The 20224-nt window shown below is 57.8% G+C and overlaps 1 protein-coding gene across 1 annotated transcript in view; it reads left to right on the top strand.

Moving 5' to 3' along the window:
* Window positions 1–2148: 2148 nt before the first annotated feature.
* CLIC6 (chloride intracellular channel 6) overlaps window positions 2149–20224 on the top strand; it is a gene marked incomplete at its 5' end in the record, with an annotated part of 32927 nt that continues 14851 nt past the window's right edge. Inside the window, one exon of the mRNA XM_081088039.1 lies at window positions 2149–3216. Within this exon, the coding sequence (XP_080944165.1) occupies window positions 2149–3216 (1068 nt within the window). The remainder of the gene's footprint in view (window positions 3217–20224) is intronic.

Here is a 20224-nt window from a genome sequence, read left to right on the forward strand (position 1 = left end):
CTTATACGCACTTGGAAACCCCAAAGGCTCGGAAAGTGGACCTCACCGGGAAGCAGCACAGGCTGACCAGAACTCGTTTGGTGGTGAACTTGACCTGGGGACCCTGAAGCGAGTCGGGTTTAGACCTGTGCCCTGAGGGAGCCTGTCCCTGTGGAATATGAAGGTGTTTCAGGCACTAATAGCACCCAGTCGTCTTCCTAGGGGTTCCTTCTTCTGAAACACCCGTCCTCAGGGCGTGCCTGGATCTGGGGGACAGTGGGCTCTGCCTTGTCGCCATCAATGATGAGCCATGGGAATGAGAAGGCGGCATCTGGTGATTCGCCAAATGTGTCCAAATCTCGAGACGCCCTGATCATTACGGTAACGGAACCCTCCGTGGACAGGGAGCGCTGCTGGGTCTCAGGGCAGCACCAAAGCCACCAAGAGCCTGGCTCCTCACGTCAGTCCTCAGGGGGCCCCTCCTCCGCCACCTTCAGACTGGGCCGCCCGGGGCCGCCCGTTCCAGCACAGACCCAAGGGTCCGGCCTGGCTCACCAACTTTCTACGTGATTTTCAGCATCACTTCCCTGTTTAGGGACACGATGCCCAGTCTGTGTTCCCGGGAGATTCCTAACCTGGTGATTTCCACAGCCCACCCCCCTTCAAATCCTGTATTTCACCCCCCACCCCCCATCGCCATCTCCCCAAACTCTCAACACACAGCTCGGAGGTGGGAGCACGGGTGCGGGTTTTAGACCTCGGGGAGCCTTCCCCCAGGGCAGCCCCCCTCCCCGTGGGCTCTTCACATGGGAAGAGGGGCCCCCATCCACAGGGATCCCTTCAGAGCAGCTCAGCTGGCTCCTCTTGCTTCTGTTAACAGAGGAAACATTCAAACCTGTAACAAATTTTTGTGAGTTTATTGAGCCAAACTGACAATTGCCAGGAAGCGGAATCTCAGAGGATTGAGATGTGCTCCCGGGAAGGGTGGTTTCACCTGTTTTTACAAATTACCATCCAAGGAGGAGGTGCTGAGTGGGTACATGAGATCCACTGGTGGTAGAGGAGGGAGGTGGGAGAAAGCAAAGCGGGGGACCTCTGGGATTGGATGAAAGTGAAATGACGGACACCTTCTACATGGGCGGGTGCAGGGTGGTTAACAGTCAACAATTAACAGGATAACAAGGACAAGGGGGGGGTTGTGGTTTCCGCCCTGGGCCTGGCCATGGTTGTGCCATGAAGGGTCTGTTAAAAGGGAAGTTACACATCCTCCCGCCCCCGCCCCTTACCCCGACCTCCCAAAGGTGTGTTACCTGGATGCAGAGACAAGAGGCTAAGATCCAAGTTGACCTTTGTCAGGGAAGGTGCCGGCCTAGGACTGACTACCCGCCATAGACTGTTTTTAATGGAAAAGCTTTAACTTCAGACCATCGTTTGTGGCTACTTCGGGTCTGAGTTTGCAAGGCCGCCACGCAGGCCTCCCCTGAGCTTGTCAGGTTTGTTCGCTGCCCCTTTCCGCCCCTCCCACCCCCACTCTGTGCGGGGGGAGGGGGTCTCTGGGACCCCCCAAGGTCTGCCAGACGGAGCGGGGCGTGGCCGCTCCCTTTTCCTCCCAGGACCTCCCTCCTCGCCCTCGGACCCGGGGCGGGACCTGGGCTTTGCAGTGGGGTGAGCGCTGGGCTCTGGGGGCCCAGTGGGGCCTAGGGATTCGGATAGGGGTGCGTTGGGGTGACTTAGATGTCTCTGAACTGAAAGCGGTTCCAGGACACACCGAGAGGCCGGTAGAGCCAGGCTCTTTGCGCTGAAATCCGCTGGACCCGCGAGCAAGGCCGCCATTGGCCGGGCACCGGGGGGCAGGGGCGTGGGGAGCAAACCCCGCCCCGCCCCTGGACGGCGCCGCGGGAGGACTTGGGTCAGACCCGGGCGGCCGGCGCTCACAGGTGCGGCCGCAACGCGCGCGGGACCCGCGGCGGGAGTCAGGGCCCGGGCGGGCGGGCGCGGAGCGGGCAGGGGCCGGTGGAGGAGCTGAGACCCGGAGGGCGCAGCGTCCCGGGCCCCGCGGGTTCTCCCCGCGCCCGGCGCACCCGGGGGCCGCCACCCAAAGCGGATTGCGCCCTCGGCCCCGCAGCAGCCTCAGGAAGGGTCGTCGGCCAAGGACAGGGATCCGCGGCCATGGCCGAGGCCACGGAGCCAGCGCGGGGCGCCCCGGGTGCGCTGGGGCCGCTGGAGGGCCCGGCCCCTGCGGCGGGCGGAGCGGGCGAACCGGGCGCTGCGGGCCCGGAGGCGACGGGGGAGGAGGCGCGCGGGGGCCCCGGGGAGGCTCCGCGGGGCGCGGGGGAGGGCACAGCCGCGACGGCCGGGCTGAAGGCGGGCGAAGGCGCGGGGCCCGACGGAGGGCGTGCGGGCGACTCGGGGGCTGAGACGCGGGGAGCGAGCGGAGCGCAGGGCGAGGCAGAGGCCCCGGAGGGCGCCCGGGAGGGCGAGGAGGCCGCCGGGCGCGGGGAGGAGGCGAGCGGCCCGGAGCCGGTGGAGGAGCCGGCGGAGGAGGCGAGCCTGGGGCGCGGTGCGCAGGGCGAGGCGCGGGGGGAGGCGCAGGGGGCGCCCCGAGACCCCGTGGTCCCCGGGGCGGAGGCGGCGGCGGAACGGGGCCCCGAGGGGCCGGGGAGCAGCGGGCCCGCGCCGGAGGCCGGCGTGGAGGCCGGGGGGCCGGCGGGAGGGGCACCCGGGGCCGAGGGCGAGCCAGCGGGCGGAGGGCACCGCGGTCCCCAGCCCCAGATGGAGGCGGCGGAGGCCGCAGCGGCGGAGAGTGGGGGCTGCAGCCGCGGGGCGCTGGTCGGGGAGCTTCGGGGTGCAGAGGCGGGAGCTGCGGAGGAGGGCGGGGCCCCGGGGACCGAGGCGTCGGAGGCAGCGGCCCCCGGGGATGCCGGGGCAGAGGCTGGCGAGGACGGGGACCAGGGGGGGCCCCAGGAGGAGCTGGAGGAGGCGGCGGAGGAGAGTCCAGTGCGCGGCCCGGGTGAGGCCGGCGAGGAGGCCGCGGGCGGGGGCCAGGAGGGGGCCGCCGACGGCAGCGAGGACGGGGAGGCGCCCGCGCAGCCCGGGGCCACGGAGCTCAGCAACCACCTGGCGGAGGAGGGCGCCCTGGAGGAGGAGGCGGCGCCGGTGAATGGCCGCGGGGAGGACGGCGAGGCGTCCGAGGAGGGGTCCCCGGGCCGGGAGCACGACATCACCCTCTTCGTGAAGGTAAGCTCGCCTCCCCAGCTCTCACGGCCCCGCCCAGCTGGTCCTGGTCTCCCGGGCGCGGAGGGAGGCGCAGGGACCCGGCCTGGGCGCTCGGATCCGCGGGCGGGAGGGCCCATTTCCCCCCCCCCCCCCCCCCCCGGCGCCTGGAGGAGCTAAAGGGGAGGGTTTGGAAGGGCTGGCTGGTTTGCGAGCAGAGGCGGGTGGAGGTTATTGAAGAATTAACTTCGTTTAAAAAAAATGCGACAAGCCCTGTTGGCATTCAGAGCGGTTTCTGCAAAGGAAGCGCTGAAAATGACGGGGAAAATGCAACCTGGTGGGTGGAGGCGGGAGCGGAGCCAGGGCCTCTGGCGATGTCACAGCCCCGCGAGGGGCCCGCTTGGTGGGATCCATGAGGTCCGCTTGGGAGGAACATGGGCTTTTATTTAAATGATAATATTGACCGACCGTTTAAACACTTGTCTGGGGAGAGTAGAGGGAGCCGTGACTCCTGGCGCCCGCCTCGCTGTCCCGCTGCCCCCCTCACCTCCAATGGGGAGAGAGCGCTGACCGTCTGTCAGAGGCCGGCTGAGGGCGCTGAGTTCAATGGGCCGGTTACAAGGCATCCTGGGTCCGGCCCTGGAGCTCACAGGAGGGTCTTTGTTTAAAAAGCCGCTTGCAAAAGCCTTTGGGCCAGGAATGCGCATTGCACGGAGAACCCTAATCCTTCCCAAATACTCTGGGCTTAGAGGCAGGCAAGGCCTAACCTCCCTGCGGAAAAGTAGGTGAACTCTAATGAGCAGAAAGAGGGACGTTCCCAAGGCGATTAAGGTGAGAATTTCCGCAGCGGGCAGGGGCGAGGCGGGCAGGGAGGAAAGGGCGGGCATGGGCTTCTTCCTGGTGAGCAGGTGCTGCTCTGAGCATTTTTAACTGGGAGATTCTGTGTCAGATGTAACCTGCGGGCACAGCCCCCAGGAAGGCCTGGGGAGCCCCAGTCTGCAGGGCAGTCCCGGTCCCGGGAGGGGCAGCTGGGTCAGGTGCTGCCCACACCTGCTGGTTGGGCTACAGGTTCCAGCCTCTGATACAGTTTAGAAACAGTAGCAGCTTCCAACTAGTCTCCCAGCCAGTCTCCTGGCGATAGGCAGTGGCCCAGGGGAAACAGATCTGATCGTTTTGTTTCTCGGTGTAAAGTTCCTCAGTTGTTTATTGTGGAATTTCCCATAAGCCCACACTCCTTAGCCAGGCCACAGGCCCTTCATGATGTTATTCCTGCCCCCTAGGCATCGCCTGGGTATACCCACCCTTTGCCACCGTGGTACCGCTGTGCCAGCTTCCTTTGAGAGGACACATTTTTCCTGCCCTTACATTTTGACCTCCCCCCTCTCCATGCCCCCTGCCTGCTTGTCTGTGTGTCCAAGATCCAGAGCAGGTATCGCCCCCAACCCCACTCTGGGCTGGGCATCGCTCTGTGGGAGCCCCACTCACACAGGACCCTACCCTCTGCGTGTCCCGCCTTTTCCGTGGTCCGTGTGAGGCTCACCCTGCATCTCGACGTGGAGCACAGTCCCGGAGCGATGCAGGTGTGAATGGGTGGCTGCCTGCATGAGGGAGTAGACTGGTAACCCATAGCCTGGACCTGAGAGCTGGTGGGCATCCGGGATCACATCCTGGCTCTGCTACTTTCTCACTGTGTGAGCTTGGGCAGGCGACTTAACCTTTCTGTGCCTTTGTTGCTGATGGATAAAAGGGGGCGCTAATCGTACCTGCCCAGTGGGGTTGTTGTGGGGATTCAAGGACTAAGGGAAGCACTTAGAACAGTTCCTGGCTTGAAATAAGCGTAGTACCGGCGGGGGTTGTCACTGCTCCTCTGCTAGCGCTCACACACTTTCATTGCTTTTGCTCAGAAACAACTCCCTTCTGCCAGGCCAGCGTGGCTCACTGGTTGAGTGTCAACCTATGAACCAGGAGGTCACGGTTCGATTCCCGGTCAGGGCACATAACCAGGTTGTGGGCTCCGGCCCCAGTGTGGGGTGTGCAGGAGGCAGCCAATTCATGATTCTCTCTCATCATTGATGTTTCTATCTCTCTCACCCTCTACTTTCCTCTCTGAACTCAATAAAAATATATTTAAAAATATATTTTAAAAAAACACAAAACAAAACAGCCCCTTCCTACTTCATCCCTGCTGTTGTACCTTTTTGTGGGGAGGTGGGGGGCAAACCCCTGTGGGTACCTAATCCCCTCGATTCCCTGGAGATCAGAATGTGAGGAAAAGTAAAAAGTTGTTTTCCCAGCTCCTGAGTGGTTAGTGCTGGCAGACGCAGGGCCATATCATGGCAGCTTAGCCAGAAGTTTTTGCTTTGATGATTGGCCCGTGATCAGTTCATCAGTCTTTTTTTTTCTCCCCCTTTAAGGAAACAAACAGATTCCAAACAGTGAGATTGATTTTCAAGCCACTACTGCCTGATCCGACTTCTGAGGGCCACTTAAGATGGTCTCATAGAACAGCTGAGGCTTCTCACTTTCTTCTTATCCGGCAAATCATTCTCTTTCAGAGCAACACAAAAGGCCCCAGAGTGAAAAACAAGCAGGAACCCCTGAGACTGTGCACCTTCTGAGCTTGTGATACTTGATTTGAAATCCTGAGAGCAGTTCCGAATGGGGTTTCTTTGCCCGGTGAGCCTTTCCTAGGTTCCTCCTCTGGGCTCCCTTTTATTTGGACCCTCGAGTCCAGCGCTGACTCTGCCCTCCTGGGTTTGTTTCGTAGGCAGGTGCTGGCAGGGGTGTCATGGGGATTCTCTGCCATCGCTGGAGTGTGAATTCACAGAGCTGCTCTGTAGGGCGAGGGCCACAGTGTCTTCCGGACGATGCCCTGCCCTCACATGGCAGCCTGGCAAACGCGGTGTGAGATGACTTTGCCCACATCCTATTTGTGAACGTTTAACTTTTACATGTTTTCCTATTTTTAAAAATAAATGTATCGGTTCCAAATATACCAGCAAGTAATGACACATGGGCCCAGTAATACGTAATAATAAAATCTGCTCCTAGTTTTAGCCACCTGGTGGTTGATGTTGCCCATCGGAGTGAGAATTGTCACCTCATTCATTTGTTGTCTTATCCTATAAATGTGTGAGAATGTATTCTTGGATGTAAAAGAACCAGAAACGTGTAGAACCGGCCGAGGAAAGCTCCCTTAAAGTTTGGATGGTAAATTAATTGCTGATCGGGCTGGCTTTCAGTTTTGTTTTCTCAAAGTGGTGTTAATTTGTCACCAAATTATAGGGCAGCCTTGCGATATTTAGTAAGAAAGGTTCTTTCCTTCTTTACTCAAAACAACAAAGAGCGACTATAATAACATACCGGCGTAATAGCAACTGCCGACAGCATGCCAACCACAGAGCATGGAGGGAGGGCGTGCATAGCTGCGGGGATTTGGTCACCAAGGAAGTCTCGCCTACAGGTGTGGCTCTCCTGATCCGCTGTGTATACTTGGAGGCAGGGTCTTGGGGTGCGTTCGTCTGAGGTACGGATTTCCTGGCAGATTTCTCATGACTTACAGAATCTCAGTGTGGCCGGTGAACAGCCCTGGGCCAGAGTCTAATAATTTCTGAGGTTAGGTTTTGGACACCGTACATTTGACTATTCATGTAGAGCTACTGCTGAGCTCGGAGACTTGCCATCACACTTGTCTCTCCAGGGAGGTGAAGCTGAGGCTGGCATAAGGGAGACTCGAGAAAGAGATGGTCTTGGAATATTTGTCACCCAGAAATGCTTCCCTCCCTCAATCAATTAATCAGTCAATCAAGCCATCCAAGCTTCGTCTCACCATCCAACCTTTGGCAGGATGGGAGTGGGTCTGGAGTCTGTTGGGAGCAGCATCTGATTGACCTCTGGTAGACCAGTAGGCTATGGCTCTCAGCACATGTCACCGGGAGAGAGCATGTTGAGACCTGCTCTGTGGGGCTTGGTCTCCCAGGAGCTTGAAATGGGGGTGTTATTTTCATAACTATGTGTGGACTATGGATTCTGAAGGGAAATGAGCAAAAAATGCACTTCTGTGACTTTCATGATATTTTTTGTTATTTGTGTTTTGAGTGTCTTGCACAACTTGCTTACAAATCACATGTATGAAGTTTGTGAGGGTTAGTTGGGGTGGGAGCTGAGGTAGGACATCATGTGTGCTCGGCTCTTACACGCATGTGCACGCACAGCATGTGCACACGGAGAGACCCACACAGCATCCTCGCCCTGGCGGGGCCGTGGGCTTCTGGGAGGGCTCAGTCAGGGCTTCCGGGTACGACTGGGCCAAGTGAGGCAAGACGCGAGACCTGTCCCCTCCTGTCCCGGCCCAGTGTCCCTTTGGAGGGCCGGAGCCATGCTTCTCCATGAAGACATCTGGGCAGCAGGCGACAGACGTTGGGACCCACAGGGCTGTGGGGACGGGTGATCCTCTTACCGGGTCCCTGTCAGGGCTGAGGGGTCCTATGCTCTGGACCGAGGGGTAAGTGAGCCACTGTGTCGCCCTCAGCGTGAGCTCCTCGGAAGGTGAGCACCCTCCTCCCCTTCCTCCTCCTCACAGCGGGTCCTTTAGATCCTTGGTTTCCCAGGGCCTGCTCGGCTCCACCCCGTCCACCTTCAGACACTGCACACGGGGTCCTGTAAGCATCAATTTCCCTTTGTTTCAGACACAGAGAGAGGAAACCTAGAGCTTGAAGGAATGTGTGCAATGCGAAGCTCTGCTCCATGTATAGTCTCAAGGGGTCACAGCTGCGTAGATTGACCTGCTGACTCAGCGCGCGGGCTTATCCCCTCCGAGCGCTGGGTGCTGTGGGGACACAGTGTCCTTCGAGACTGGCTGGGCCCCGCCCTCCCGAGCACCGTGCAGCTCAGTGGACAGACCCTGAGCACGTGTTCTGTCCCTTGGCTGGAGCAGGACCGCTGGGCGGAAGCTCGCGGCAGCAGGGACCACACAGCTTGCTCCCCACTGTTCTCCCCCCCCAGCTCAGGGGGTGTCTCCGAGCAGACACCAGGTAAGGCCGGTAGGAAGGCAGCCAGGAGCAGGGGAGTGCGAGTACATAGCGGGGGGGCCTGCAGACACAGCGGTTGTCACTAAATGCAGTAGATACGGATTCAGTTGTGTTGGGGAGAGACAGAGAGGGAGGCCTATGGGAACCCCTATGTCCATTGAGCCTCGCTGGGGCGGAGGGCAGGGAAGACAGGAGCGCTCTTTAAAGTAAAGAGACAGGCCCAGCCACGGTAGCTCAGTGGTTGAGCATCAACCCATGAACCAGGAGGTCAGGGTTCGATGCCTGGTCAGGGCACAGGCCCCGGTTGGGGGCTGGATCCCCAGTAGGGGGCGGGCAGGAGGCAGCCAATCAATGATTCTCTCTCATCACTGATGTTTCCATCTCTCTCTCTCCCGCTCCCTTTTTCTCTGAAATCAATAAAAAATAAAAACAAACATTTAAATGTCTTTAACCTCAGCTCCTGTTGATTTTCTCTGCTTCTTTTTGACGCGTGGCAATTCCTAAAGTGGCTCTGTGCCTGGCATGGCTGGGGGAGGCGGCTGTTTTCCTCACAACAGAAGGAGCTAGGAGACGGTGTCCGATCCCGCCTTCAGGGAACACACTTCCTATCAGGCTCCTTCGGAAACGTTTGCGGCCCCTCGCCTGAGCTGCTCTGACTCATTATCTGGGGGTGGGTGCATGGCCTTGAGCATGGAGATGGAGCTTTATTTCGCCAAGTAGCAGAGGAGTGCGGACCAGAGGGGCTGCTGAGTAAAGAATCAGGGTCGGTCACAGGAAGAGAGATTGGAGGCTCTAAACATCTTATATATATATTGTTAGAATTTGTTTTTTGTTTTTTGTTTTTTTTGCCTGCCAAGTCCATAATCTTGACTTAAGTAAAGTAAAAATAGAGATTAAACATATTTATACACAGTTTGGTCATTCATGTAGTCCGTGGCATTCTTTTGTAAAATGTACTTACTGATCTTTTTAAAAAAGGTGATACATTAGGATAATAAAACACTTATTAACATAAAAACATACAATACATTGAACAGCAAGCCTGCTCCCGCCCCAGCCTGTCTGTGTTTCTCCTGAGAGAGAACCATTCACCGCCTGCCCAGAGGGTTCTGTGCGTGTCCAAGCAGACATGTGCATTTCCTCACTGTTAGTTACCTGTTGCCCTGTGACAAATACTCTGATTAGCATTTTGAAACAACAAACATTGTTGATTCACAGCTTTCCTGCATCAGGAATTTCTAGGAATCCATCAGGAATTTCCAGGAATCCGGGAGCAGCTTCGTTGGGTTGTTCTGACTCATGAGGTTGCCATGGGAATGGTGGCAGGGCTGTGGCCTCATCTGAAGGGTTGACTGGGGCTGGAGGACACACTTCCAAGTTCGCTGACTCACGTCTGTTGGCAGGAGGCTCAGTTCCTCGCCACGCGGACTTTCTCCTAAATTCTCGGAACTGGGGTTGCTGGGAGAAAGGCTGTGCCCAGTTAAGAATTTGATGACCTTTATTCAACTTCCTCTTCAAAGAGGCTATGCTGAACTGTGCTCCCCTATCACTGTATGGTGCTTGTCTGCTCCCCCAACTTCCGGAATCTAAGGTGAAAAAGGACGCCCGTTGTCATTTCACTCCGGTCTTTCTTGGTGTGCATGAGGCACCCCGTCTCCTGCCCTAGAAGTAGAAGCCGGTGTCTGTAAAAACCATCTGGCTGAGAGGGAGAGAGCTTAGGGGATTATAAAACCTACATTCTGCAACATGTACATCGTCAACACGGACCCCCCAATTCTTGGCGCCTGCCTGGTGCTTGTACACAGTCCTCATTCACTTATCCGCCCACATGCACTCTTCCAGATCGAGGGGGGCGGGGGGGGGGCGCAGAGCCCGCGCTCAGAGAAGCCACACGGAACAGAAGGACCCGCTAGTCCAGCCTGGTCCAAATTCCTGACCCGGACCAGGGGGCAGGAGCTGCTTGTGTCTCCCACCTTTGGGGTGGTTTGTTTGAGGCCACAGGTAGGTGGGACACTTGGCTTATGTCTGTTCAAGCTGCTGAAATCCAGTGAGCGAAGAGACAGTCAAGGCGAGAGGCTTGGGGCTGCTCGCAGAGTGCAGAGGAGGGGGTGGTGGGGGGAGGGGGAGGGGGAGGGGGAGGGAGGGGATGGAGGACTCCCTGCGGCCAGGCCTCTGCTCCCGCCCGCGTTTTTCCCGGTGACTCACTGTGCGGCCACTCAGGAACCTAAACCTCCGGGTCCGGAAGCCCGGCCGCGTTCTGAACAGGCTTCCGGAACAAGGCGGCCCTTTGTTGTAATAATTCCTTGTGAGAATTTTACAGGGAAATAGCTTTTCATCTCCGCGTGAAAGCTTCTGTTGGTATCGGGCCATATTATTAAATAAGGATTAAAACTAGCCCTGGAGTTTTTAAAGCCTGATTCGTACATGAGGATAAATAGCGAGTTCCACGTGGTCGTGCGTGTACGTCTTGTGACTCGGTCCCACCCACGGTGACATGAACTCGGACATCACGAACCCAGGGCCAGAGTTTAGAGCGAAGAGTGGTTTGGTTCAGGGGTTAAGCTGCGTGGGTCCAGGGTGGCCGCCCCCCATCCTCTGATAACACATGGTTGTTAGGACAGGCGGAAGGAGGAGGCACTGCCCGTCGTGGGGGAGTAGTTAGGGCGAAGAGGCTTTTCGGAAAGGCCGGAGCTGTGCTTCCAGGAAGCCGTCAGCTCTGAAATATGCTGCGAGGCCGCGCTGCAAGGATGGTGAGGTGATGCTGAGGTTCTGGGCAGCGTGCTTCCATGGGGACGGCGTGATCCCCTTTGCGGTCTGGTGTGAGGGACCCCTGGGTCCCCCTGGCTCAGTGGTGGCAGATGGACAGGGCACAGGGGGTGGGGGGGCAAGGAGAGGGGAGCACGCCCACAGCACTCGGACGGGACGGACCTGAACCGTTGGCTGGCTCTGCAAGTGAAGTCGAGCTGCTGCTAGCACGTGCTCCCAGGTGTGCGAGCTTTTATTCATTTAAGACAAAGTGCTCCGCTGCCCTTTCTGCCGGGGCCTCGCTGCCCTCTGAGCGTTTTCCTCCGTGGGCTCACGGGGGGAGAGGGGGTGCGTAACGCGTGTGCCACAGGGTGCGCTGCAGAGTGCCAGGAAACAGCACCGCAAAGGCGTGGGGAGGGGGTGGGGAAGGGGGCGCGACCCCTTTCCAGGGGGGAGCTGGATGGGTCTGACCTCCCCTCTGCAGGGAGCCTGCTCCTGGGCCTGGCTCTGTGGTTGCTGCCGTCCTCACTGGCTCCACTAGGGGGCGGACAAGGGGAGGCAAGAGGGCGGGCCGGGTGGGGGGTGGGGGGCAGACAGTGGCCGGCTGGGTGGTTTCCTGTCCAGGCAGCATCCCTCTGCCTGGCAGAAAAGTTAAGGACGCGGAGGAGCCTTACAGGTGATCCCTGAGCCGCACTGCTCAGTGGAGGGCACAGCTGGGAGCGCTGGCCTTTGGCCTGCAGGCAGCCCCCACAGCCTTCCCTCTTGACCTTGGCAGTCACCCCTGCACTGATAACCAGGGTCCCACATGCAGGGCGCCCTCTGCCTTCAGCTCTCAGCTCTCTCCCGGGGGCCGCCTCCCTCCCAGGTGCGGGGTGGCCTGTCCTCACCGCCCCTGTGCCCACGTCTGCTCCTCGCCGAGGTGCGGGCAGGCCCACTGAGGATTCCTGCCTCCTGGGCACAAGGTTGAGGAAGCAGAGGGGGGACGCTGAGCGCTGAGCGGGGAGGAGCCAGCAGGAGGGGGAGAAGGACGGTCAGACTGGTAGGTGGCCTCTCAGGACTGAGATGCCAGGCCACAGGGTCCCCACAGGGTTGAGGGGACTCAGAGTCGAAATTCCGGGACTCGGCAGGCGTGTCAGATGCCGGCAGCGATGGCAGCCTCTCCTCAAAGGCGGTGGCTGCCTGCACCCCGTCCCCCAAGAGTGCGTGAGGGACCGGCCCTCCCTGTCGCACTGGTGCTGGTGTCTCCTCGTGTCGTCTCTGCCGTCCACTCAGGGTGACGTGGTGCCCGCGGGTGGGCTGGGCCAGCTCAGGCGGGTAGCCCCTTAGGGTCAAAATGCCCCTGTACACCGCGAACTCCCTCCTTTTCCTTTAGATCCGCGGCAGGTCCACGAGAGGGCTCACCGACCCACGGCCACGCTCCTCCGAGGTGGACTGGCTCCCCGTGCAGGCCACTCCCCGGCGCCTCCCCCGTGACCGTGGCCACGTTGTTCTGCGCGAAGAGCGGTGCTTTGCCACCTCAGCTTTGAACCCCAGTTTCCGAGCCTCCCTTTCCCCCAAACGTCAAGCTGAATGATGGGGTTCCGGCTTGGATTTGGAGCTGTGAGTGGGCGTGGCCGCAGCAGGACTGTGACACGTTAGGGACACGTAGGTGGCTTCTGTTTGGGCTGTTGTACGTAATGCTGCGGCAGGCATGGGCGTGCACACGTGTTTTTGAGTTAGTGTTTCTGTGTTTCAGATAAATACCAGAGGGGAGTTGCTGGGTCATATGGTGGTTCTGCTTTTAATTTCTTAGAGGAAACTTCATCCTGTTCTGCACAGTGGCCGCCCCGGTTCACATTCCCATCCACGTGCCCAGGCTTCCGCTTCCCCGCGTCCTCGCCAGCACTTGCTATTTCTTGTTTTTGACAATCAGCGTCCTCACCGGTGTGAAGGGAGGTCTCGCTGTGGTCTCGATCTGCACTCCCTGATGGTCCGTGGCGTGGAGCATGTTTTCATGCATGTTCAGCCGTCTGACATCTCTGGAAAATATTCAGAGCCTTTGTCCGTTTCTTAACTGGATTTTATTTATTTTTTTTGCTACGACGTTGTATGAGTTCTTTATGTGTTTTGGGTATTCCCCCTCTATCGGGTGTTTGATTGGCAGATATCTTCTTCCATTCAGTAGGCGGCCTTTTCATTTTGTTGATGGTGTCCTTGGCTGTGCAGAAGCTTTTTAGTTGGATGTAGTCCCACGGGTTTAGTTTTGCTTTGGTTGCCTTAGCTCAGTGATGGCGAACCTATGACACGCGTGTCAGAGGTGACACGCGAACTCATTTTTTTTGGTTGATTTTTCTTTGTTAAATGGTATTTTAATATATAAAATAAATATCAAAAATATAAGTCTTTGTTTTACTGTGGTTGCAAAGATCAAAAAATTTCTATCTGTGACACGGCACCAGAGTTAAGTTAGGGTTTTCCAAAACGCTGACACGCCGAGCTCAAAAGGTTCACCATCACTGCCTTAGCTTTTGGTGTCAAATCCCAAAAAGTCATCGCCATGACTGATGTCCGGGAACTTATCGCCTATAATTTTCTTCTGGGATTTTTTTTTTAAAATATATTTTATTGATTTTTTACAGAGAGGAAGGGAGAGAGATAGAGAATTAGAGACACCGATGAGAGAGAAACATCGATCAGCTGCCTCCTGCACATCCCCCACTGGGGATGTGCCCGCAACCCAGGTACATGCCCTTGACCGGAATCGAACCTGGGACCTTTCAGTCCACAGGCCGACGCTCTATCCACTGAGCCACACCGGTTTCGGCTCTTCTGGGATTTTTATGGCTTGAGGTTTTACATTCAGGCCTCATCGTTTTGGGTTGATTTCTGTGTGTAGTGTAGACAGTGGTCCAGTTTTTTTGTTCTGCGTGTGGCCGTCCACGTTTCCCGACAGCATTTATTAAAGACACTGTCCGTCCCCATTGCTCTTCTTTGTTCTTCTGTTGTAAGTTAATTGCCCACGTATTCGTGTGCTTAATTCTGGGCTCTCTCTCCTGTTCAATGGAGCGATGCTCCTGTTTTTTATGCCAGTCCTGTACTGTTTTGGGCACTATAGCTTTGTAACATAGTTTCAAATCAAGGAGCGTGATGCCTTCAGCTGTGTTCTTCTTAAGATTGCTTAAGCTACTTTGGGTCCTCTGGAATTTATTTTTGAGTTTTTAATCTTCCGTAGCCATAGCAACCAGCTGTAGTAATTAATACAGCTTCTCACGCATGCTGGGACTTTTTGGAAAGACACCTGACAAGCACACATTTACAAAGTGAACGTTCATAAAGCGAGGCACGAGCGTTCTTCCGGCTTTGCCACGTCCTCCAACACCTGCCGGAAGCTGCGGAGGGAGCCACCAACATGGACCCTTCCCTGCTGTGTCTGGGGAACGGACACTGTGGGGAGGGGAGAGGTCGCCGGCGTGGGGGCTCTGTCCCAGGATGGCCCTGGGGAAGGCAAGAGTGACCACCACCACTGACGCACCGGCTGCGGCTTTCCCTGACAGCCCTCTGAGCCCAGGCCTGCATGGAAGGCTGGTGAAGGCATTTCCTGACAGGAGCATTCTTCCAGATCTTTCCTCTCACACCACCCCGGCGATCCCTGCCTTCTTCCTGAAAACTTAACGCAAAGCTCGGACTTCGCCTCCTTCAGTCTGAAAAGGAAAGCTCTCCGACCCTCTCATAAGAATTTCCTCAATGAGCTTATGATGTTTCTGATTAACTGACTAGTTTCAGTCTGAACAAGAAGTATTATAGACAGACCAGCCCCCCAGCCCCCAACCCACAGAACTTTCTTAAGCTGAGACCAACCTCATTGTCTTCAAGGTAGTAGATTTTCTTCTTTGTCAAATAGACAGTTCCAGACCTCTGGCCTCCTTAAAACTTATAAATATTTAAAAGAAAAATAGAGAGAAAAAGATACTTTTTTATTTTTTCAGGAAGCTACATATTTCTTTTTTAAATCCTCACCCGAGGATATTTTTCTATTGATTTTTAAAAAAATACACTTTTACTGATTTTTTTACAGAGAAGAAGGGAGAGGGATAGAGATTTAGAAATATTGATGAGAGAGAAACATGGATCAGCTGCCTCCTGCACACATCCTACTGGGGATGTGCCTGCAACCAAGGTACATGCTCTTGACCAGAATCGAACCTGGGACCCTTGAGTCCACAGGCCGACGCTCTATCCACTGAGCCAAACTGGTAGGGCTTTTCCATTGATTTTCAGAGAGAGAGTGGAAGGGAGAGGGAGCGATGGAGAGAAACATCGATGTGAGAGACATTGATTGGTTGCCTCCCACATGCGCCTGACCAGGGCTGGCGATCAAGCCTGCACCGAGGTACGTGCCCTTGATGGGAGTTGAACTCCAACCCTTCAGTCCACAGGCCGATGCTCTATTCACTGAGCCAAACCGGCCAGGGCAGGAAGCTACATGTTTTTCTAAAGAATTTTGCGAAAGAGCTAGAGAATTCCAAACAAATAGAGAAAGTTGAATGTGAACACTTTGAGAGGAAACGAGAATCTCTTGTCTATGGTTTCTCTGTCCCACCCGCCCCAGCGCCTCCTCCCTCCTCTCTCCACTGCTCCGAGAGGGGAGAAGTAATTCACAAACCTTCCATCGTCAACTCCCTGCCAGGACAAAGTGTGCATGTCCGCTGCTGATCCCAAGTCAAGGCGCGGTCCTACAGGCTTGCTGTCCGCGTCCCTGTGGCTGGGGATGGAGACCACACACCCTAGCCTTTCCAGGACTTTCCCGATTTTAAAGCAGAAAATCCTAGGGTCCAGGAACCCTAAGTCCTGGGCCAATTGGGAAGGTTTAGCCTCTGATAGGGGCTAAAATGGAACTGGTGACGTTTCCCAACAGAACCTAATTGGGGATGGACGCGGTAAAAGTGGTGGTGAGTCTGAACGTGCATCCCCAGACCACGAGGGGGCGCCCACAGCAAAAGGGTTAGATTAGAATCACCCACTCGGTGGCTTAGAACAGCTCACACTTGCCATCTTACAGCTCCATTGGTCAGAAGACATGGGTCTCTCGGCTAAAATTAAGGCCTCGGCGGCCCCATCTCTTCTCGGGGGCCGTGGGGGGAATCTGCCTTTGTCTTCCCTGCTTCTGGCGGCCGCCTGATCCTTGGCTCACGCTCCCCCCAACACTCAGAGCCCATCTCTGAGGGCCGCCTGATCCTTGGCTCACGCTCCCCCCCACACTCAGAGCCCATCTCTGAGCGCTGTTCCCTCGCCACGTCCTCCCGCCGCACTGGGGGCGCTCTCACTTTTAAGGCTGGCGGGATCCGACTGCCCCCCTGCACGTCCAGGCTCGCCCCCCGCCTCAGGCCTACAGCCTTGACGCACGGCAAAGGCCCGTGTGCCACGGAAGGCGACATGTTCACGGGCTCTGCGTGTTAGCCTGTGGCCACCTCGGGGGCCATTCCTGGGCCTGCTGCACCAGAAGGCGGTCTCAGAGCTGGTTCTCACTGTGCCAGCGCCGCCCCGGCCGTGACCAGAATGAGCTGTGGTCGGGGTGGACCTGCTTGGAAAGTCAGCTGGTGGCATTGTCCGCAGCGGCTCCTGAGCTTGTCCCACCGGATCCTGGGCTCGCCGTGACCCTCGCCGTGACCTTCGCCGTGACCTCTCCGAGCCGGGAATGCGAGGGCAAGCCTGACCGTCCTTCCACAGCAGGACGCGTCCTTGCTGAGGGCGCAGTGCTCTCTGGGTGCTTTTACGGAAAGTCCTTCACGGCCAAGGTCAGGCATCTGCGTCCACCTGCCTGGAAGAACATTCCAGACCCAACTCTTGGCCCTGTGACGCGGCGCATGCTCCGTGGCTGTGAGGCCTGCACGGAGCCGGTCCCACGGGCTTCTCCTCTGAGCACCTGCCCGGCCCGCTCTGCTGGAGGACGCTGTGGGTGCCTGCGGGGGCGTGTGGCTTTGCAGGGTGCCCTGGTTTCTGCGGGCGGGTGCCAGGCCCGCATGGGGGTGGGGGCTCCGCGTGCTGTGAGTCGGGCAGAAAGCCTGTCTGCGCCCCAGTGTGGGGTGAGCAATGCGCTGCCACCCTCACCGTCCCCTTCAGGCCCAGCAGGAGTTCCCTCCAGAGGGAGCAAACGGGCGCGGAGGGCATGTGCAGAGGACAGAGCGGCGATGGTTCCGGGGACAACTGGGGACCCTGTGGGCTGGGGGCCTCTGGGGCTCCGTTCTCCGCGGGGAGGGGCCTGGCTTCTTTGGGAAAGGAATGCCATTTGCTCCCTGGTGAGTTGTGCCGGAGGGACTTCCGTGGGCGCTGTCGGGAGTGGGACGAAGTGAGCAGTGGCAGGCTCTCCGGGGCGGTGAGTCACTGGTTCTGGGCAGAGGCCACCCCAGGAATGTGACCAACAGGAAGTAATTAGTAAACAACTCGGTGCTGTACTGGCAGCTCCCTGCAGAGAAGGGGGCAGGAAGCTGCCCAGAGTTGGAGGGAGCAGGGGACTCGGAGGGGAGGGCTCAGCCACCGACCGACGTGGGAGCTCGTGGCGGGGGGGGGGGGGAGGGGGTGTGGGGGGACACGGGTGTCCCGGGAAGGTGACATGGGAAGGTGGAGGGCACAGCGGGGCCTGAGAGGGGATCGTGTTTGAAGAGAGTAACTGGCTTGACTGGCATCTATTGGGAAGTGGAAAGGCAGGAAGGAGGGAAGGAAAGACAGAATAAGGAGCGATGGACAGGTGAGGGAGGGAGGGCTGAGGAGGGGAAGGAAGGAGGGGGAGGGGGATTATTGGTTTCCGAGTGTCCGGAATGATTCCGTGTGTCTTCCACATCATGTCACAGTCACTGCCGCCCACCCTGCGGGCAGCACCTGACCCCCCATCGTGGAGGAGGAAGGCCTGCCCTGGCGGGGTCCCTGCCCTGGGCACCTGCCTGGGAGCAGGGTCGTTCCAGTCGGTGCCTGAATAGCGTCCAGCAGAGCGATGGTCCTATCAGGATGCAGCCAGCAGGATTCAGGCCCAGAAATGCCAGACAAAGACCCAGCGGGAGGCGGGGTGGAGGCTGGAGACCAGGGCGGAGAGATTTCAAAGGAGGAGACACCGCGGGGGACAGACTGCTGGTCAGTGAAGGCTGGGAAAGGCCTGGCTTCCACCTCGAGGCCTGGAAAGGAGCTGGGCCGGTGCCTGGATCCAGTCTGGGAGACAAGGGAGACCTCTGTTCGTCGAATCCTGCTTGTGTCTTCGGGTGGGTTACGGTGTCTCTCTGAGCCTCAGTTTCCTCATCTGTAAAATGGGACTAGGAACAGGACATCCTGCAAGAGTCTGCGAGGATTGAACCCAGGATGCCCGTGACGGTGTGGGACCCTCCGTGGAATCAGAGCGGTACGCGTTTGCTGTTACTGGTTTTGAAAAGTCGCCTTAGAAATCACGGAGTTGGGAGGACGTTTCCTTCAAAAACACTGTCGTTGGACAGGGAAGGGTGAGTGAGGCTGTGGGTCCTCCCTGTGTGACGACAACCTTCCTTCATGCTGAACCTCAGATCCCAACGGGGCGTGTTGCCTACACCCCATCGCGTGGGCTTCCCTCCCCAGGCGACAGTGGACCGCCGGCAGCGGGGTCCCCTCAGGCTCCCTCAGGGCAACTGCAAAAGTCAGACGGAGCCCCGCCCTTTAACCTCCACCAGCAGAGGCCTTTGCTGCCGCTTCTTGCAAAGAAAGTGTCCCCTTGCAGTGTCCGCCCTGCGGGGGGCCAGGGGGGCCAGGCACCCCCAGCTCCCTGGATGCCCTGTCCCCTGGGCCTTTGCCCGGAGGCTGGGGGGACTCCCAGACCCCAGGGCCAGGCCAGGGCCCTGCTCTCTTGCCTCCTGGCGGAAGACCTGTCTGCTTTTGCGATTAAGAAAATGACTTCAGTTGTTAATCCCCCTTGGGATAGGTATCAGAGGCGTTGCTCGTTTTTGGGGGGGAAAAAATCACCAGTTCTTCAAGGATTCTACGGGTTGGCATGAAAATCAGACGGATTGAGCCTTGTTAAAAGGACCCTAAATTCCATAATTGCCTGTTCTGTGCTCACGGGTTTGGAAGAGTGACGACGATGATGTTGATGATGATAATGACAGTAATCACTGCCTTTATGGGTGCCCGGAGACCCGGCATCTCACACAGAGTCCTGCACGGAGGGCGGCAGCGGCGTTTTCCTGCTTTAAATGCAGAAGCCGAGGCTCAGGGAGAGCAAACAAACTGCTCAAGGCCACACATTCCTAGGAAGGGGGGCCCCTGCCACTCCGTCCCCCTCCCCTGCCCCTCCGTCCCCCTCCCCTGCCCCTCCTGGTCTGGTCTGGTCTGGCTGCAGTAGCACCTTCCCCGTGACCATGACCTTGACCATGTTGCCTCCCAGACAAGGGATGCTGCGTCCAAATGCAAACTTCAGCTTGCCAGGCAAATGGAAAGGATTACACACGTCTTTGAACTTACAGAATTTCTCAAAGGCAGGAAGCTCCCATCTATTTAAAGACTGCGTTTTCAGTCAAACCATGAGGCGAGAGGTTCGGGGAGGACAGTGCTGCCCTGGACTCAGGGCGTTGCACTCTCTCCGTACCTCTCCCTCTCTCCTCCGCCCTCCCTTCCACTCACCTCCCCTGCTCCCTCTCCCTTCCCCCTTCCCCTCTCCCCCACCATCTATTCTCTTCCCTCACGGTGGAGGTGGATGTCACTCATGGGGTGATCTCTTCCTACTGGGAGCCAGGAGCCTCTGGAAGGGGAAGGCTCGTAGACCTGTGCCCCGAAAAGGAGGAGCGGGGGGGGGGGGGGGGCGGGGGCGGGGCGCTCTCTGGAATGACCAGCTCCAGGTGCTTAGGAGCCATGGGAGCCGAGCCCTGTCGCTGTCCCAGTGCTTGCGGGGTGCCAGGCCTATGGCCTGGGCCTGTGGGAGCCACCGGGTGAGTGTCAGGGTCAGAGATCCCAGCTCTCCCTGCGCATGCTTCCATGTGGGAGCAAAGGGCAGTCCAGGGAGTGTCCCCCACCCACCCGCCAGGCTGCTCGCTGGGGTGGCACATTTCCCCAGCCCGACCTCCAAATGGCAGGTGTGGTGCGTGCTGGGTGCAGAGGCCCCGGTCCACGTGGGGGCGTGGGGCGTGCATTTCCAAGCACAGCCGTTCCACATGCTGCGTGCTGGTGGCTGGTGACCCTCAGGTCCTCTCGTACCAGGAAGGGTGTTCCTATAACTCTAGAGTCAGTTGTTCGTGCCGTGGACTTGTCTGCGAGGGAAGGGACCCGGC

This window comes from Myotis nattereri (assembly GCF_964212035.1).
Source record: "Myotis nattereri genome assembly, chromosome: 3".
NCBI lineage: Eukaryota > Metazoa > Chordata > Mammalia > Chiroptera > Vespertilionidae > Myotis > Myotis nattereri.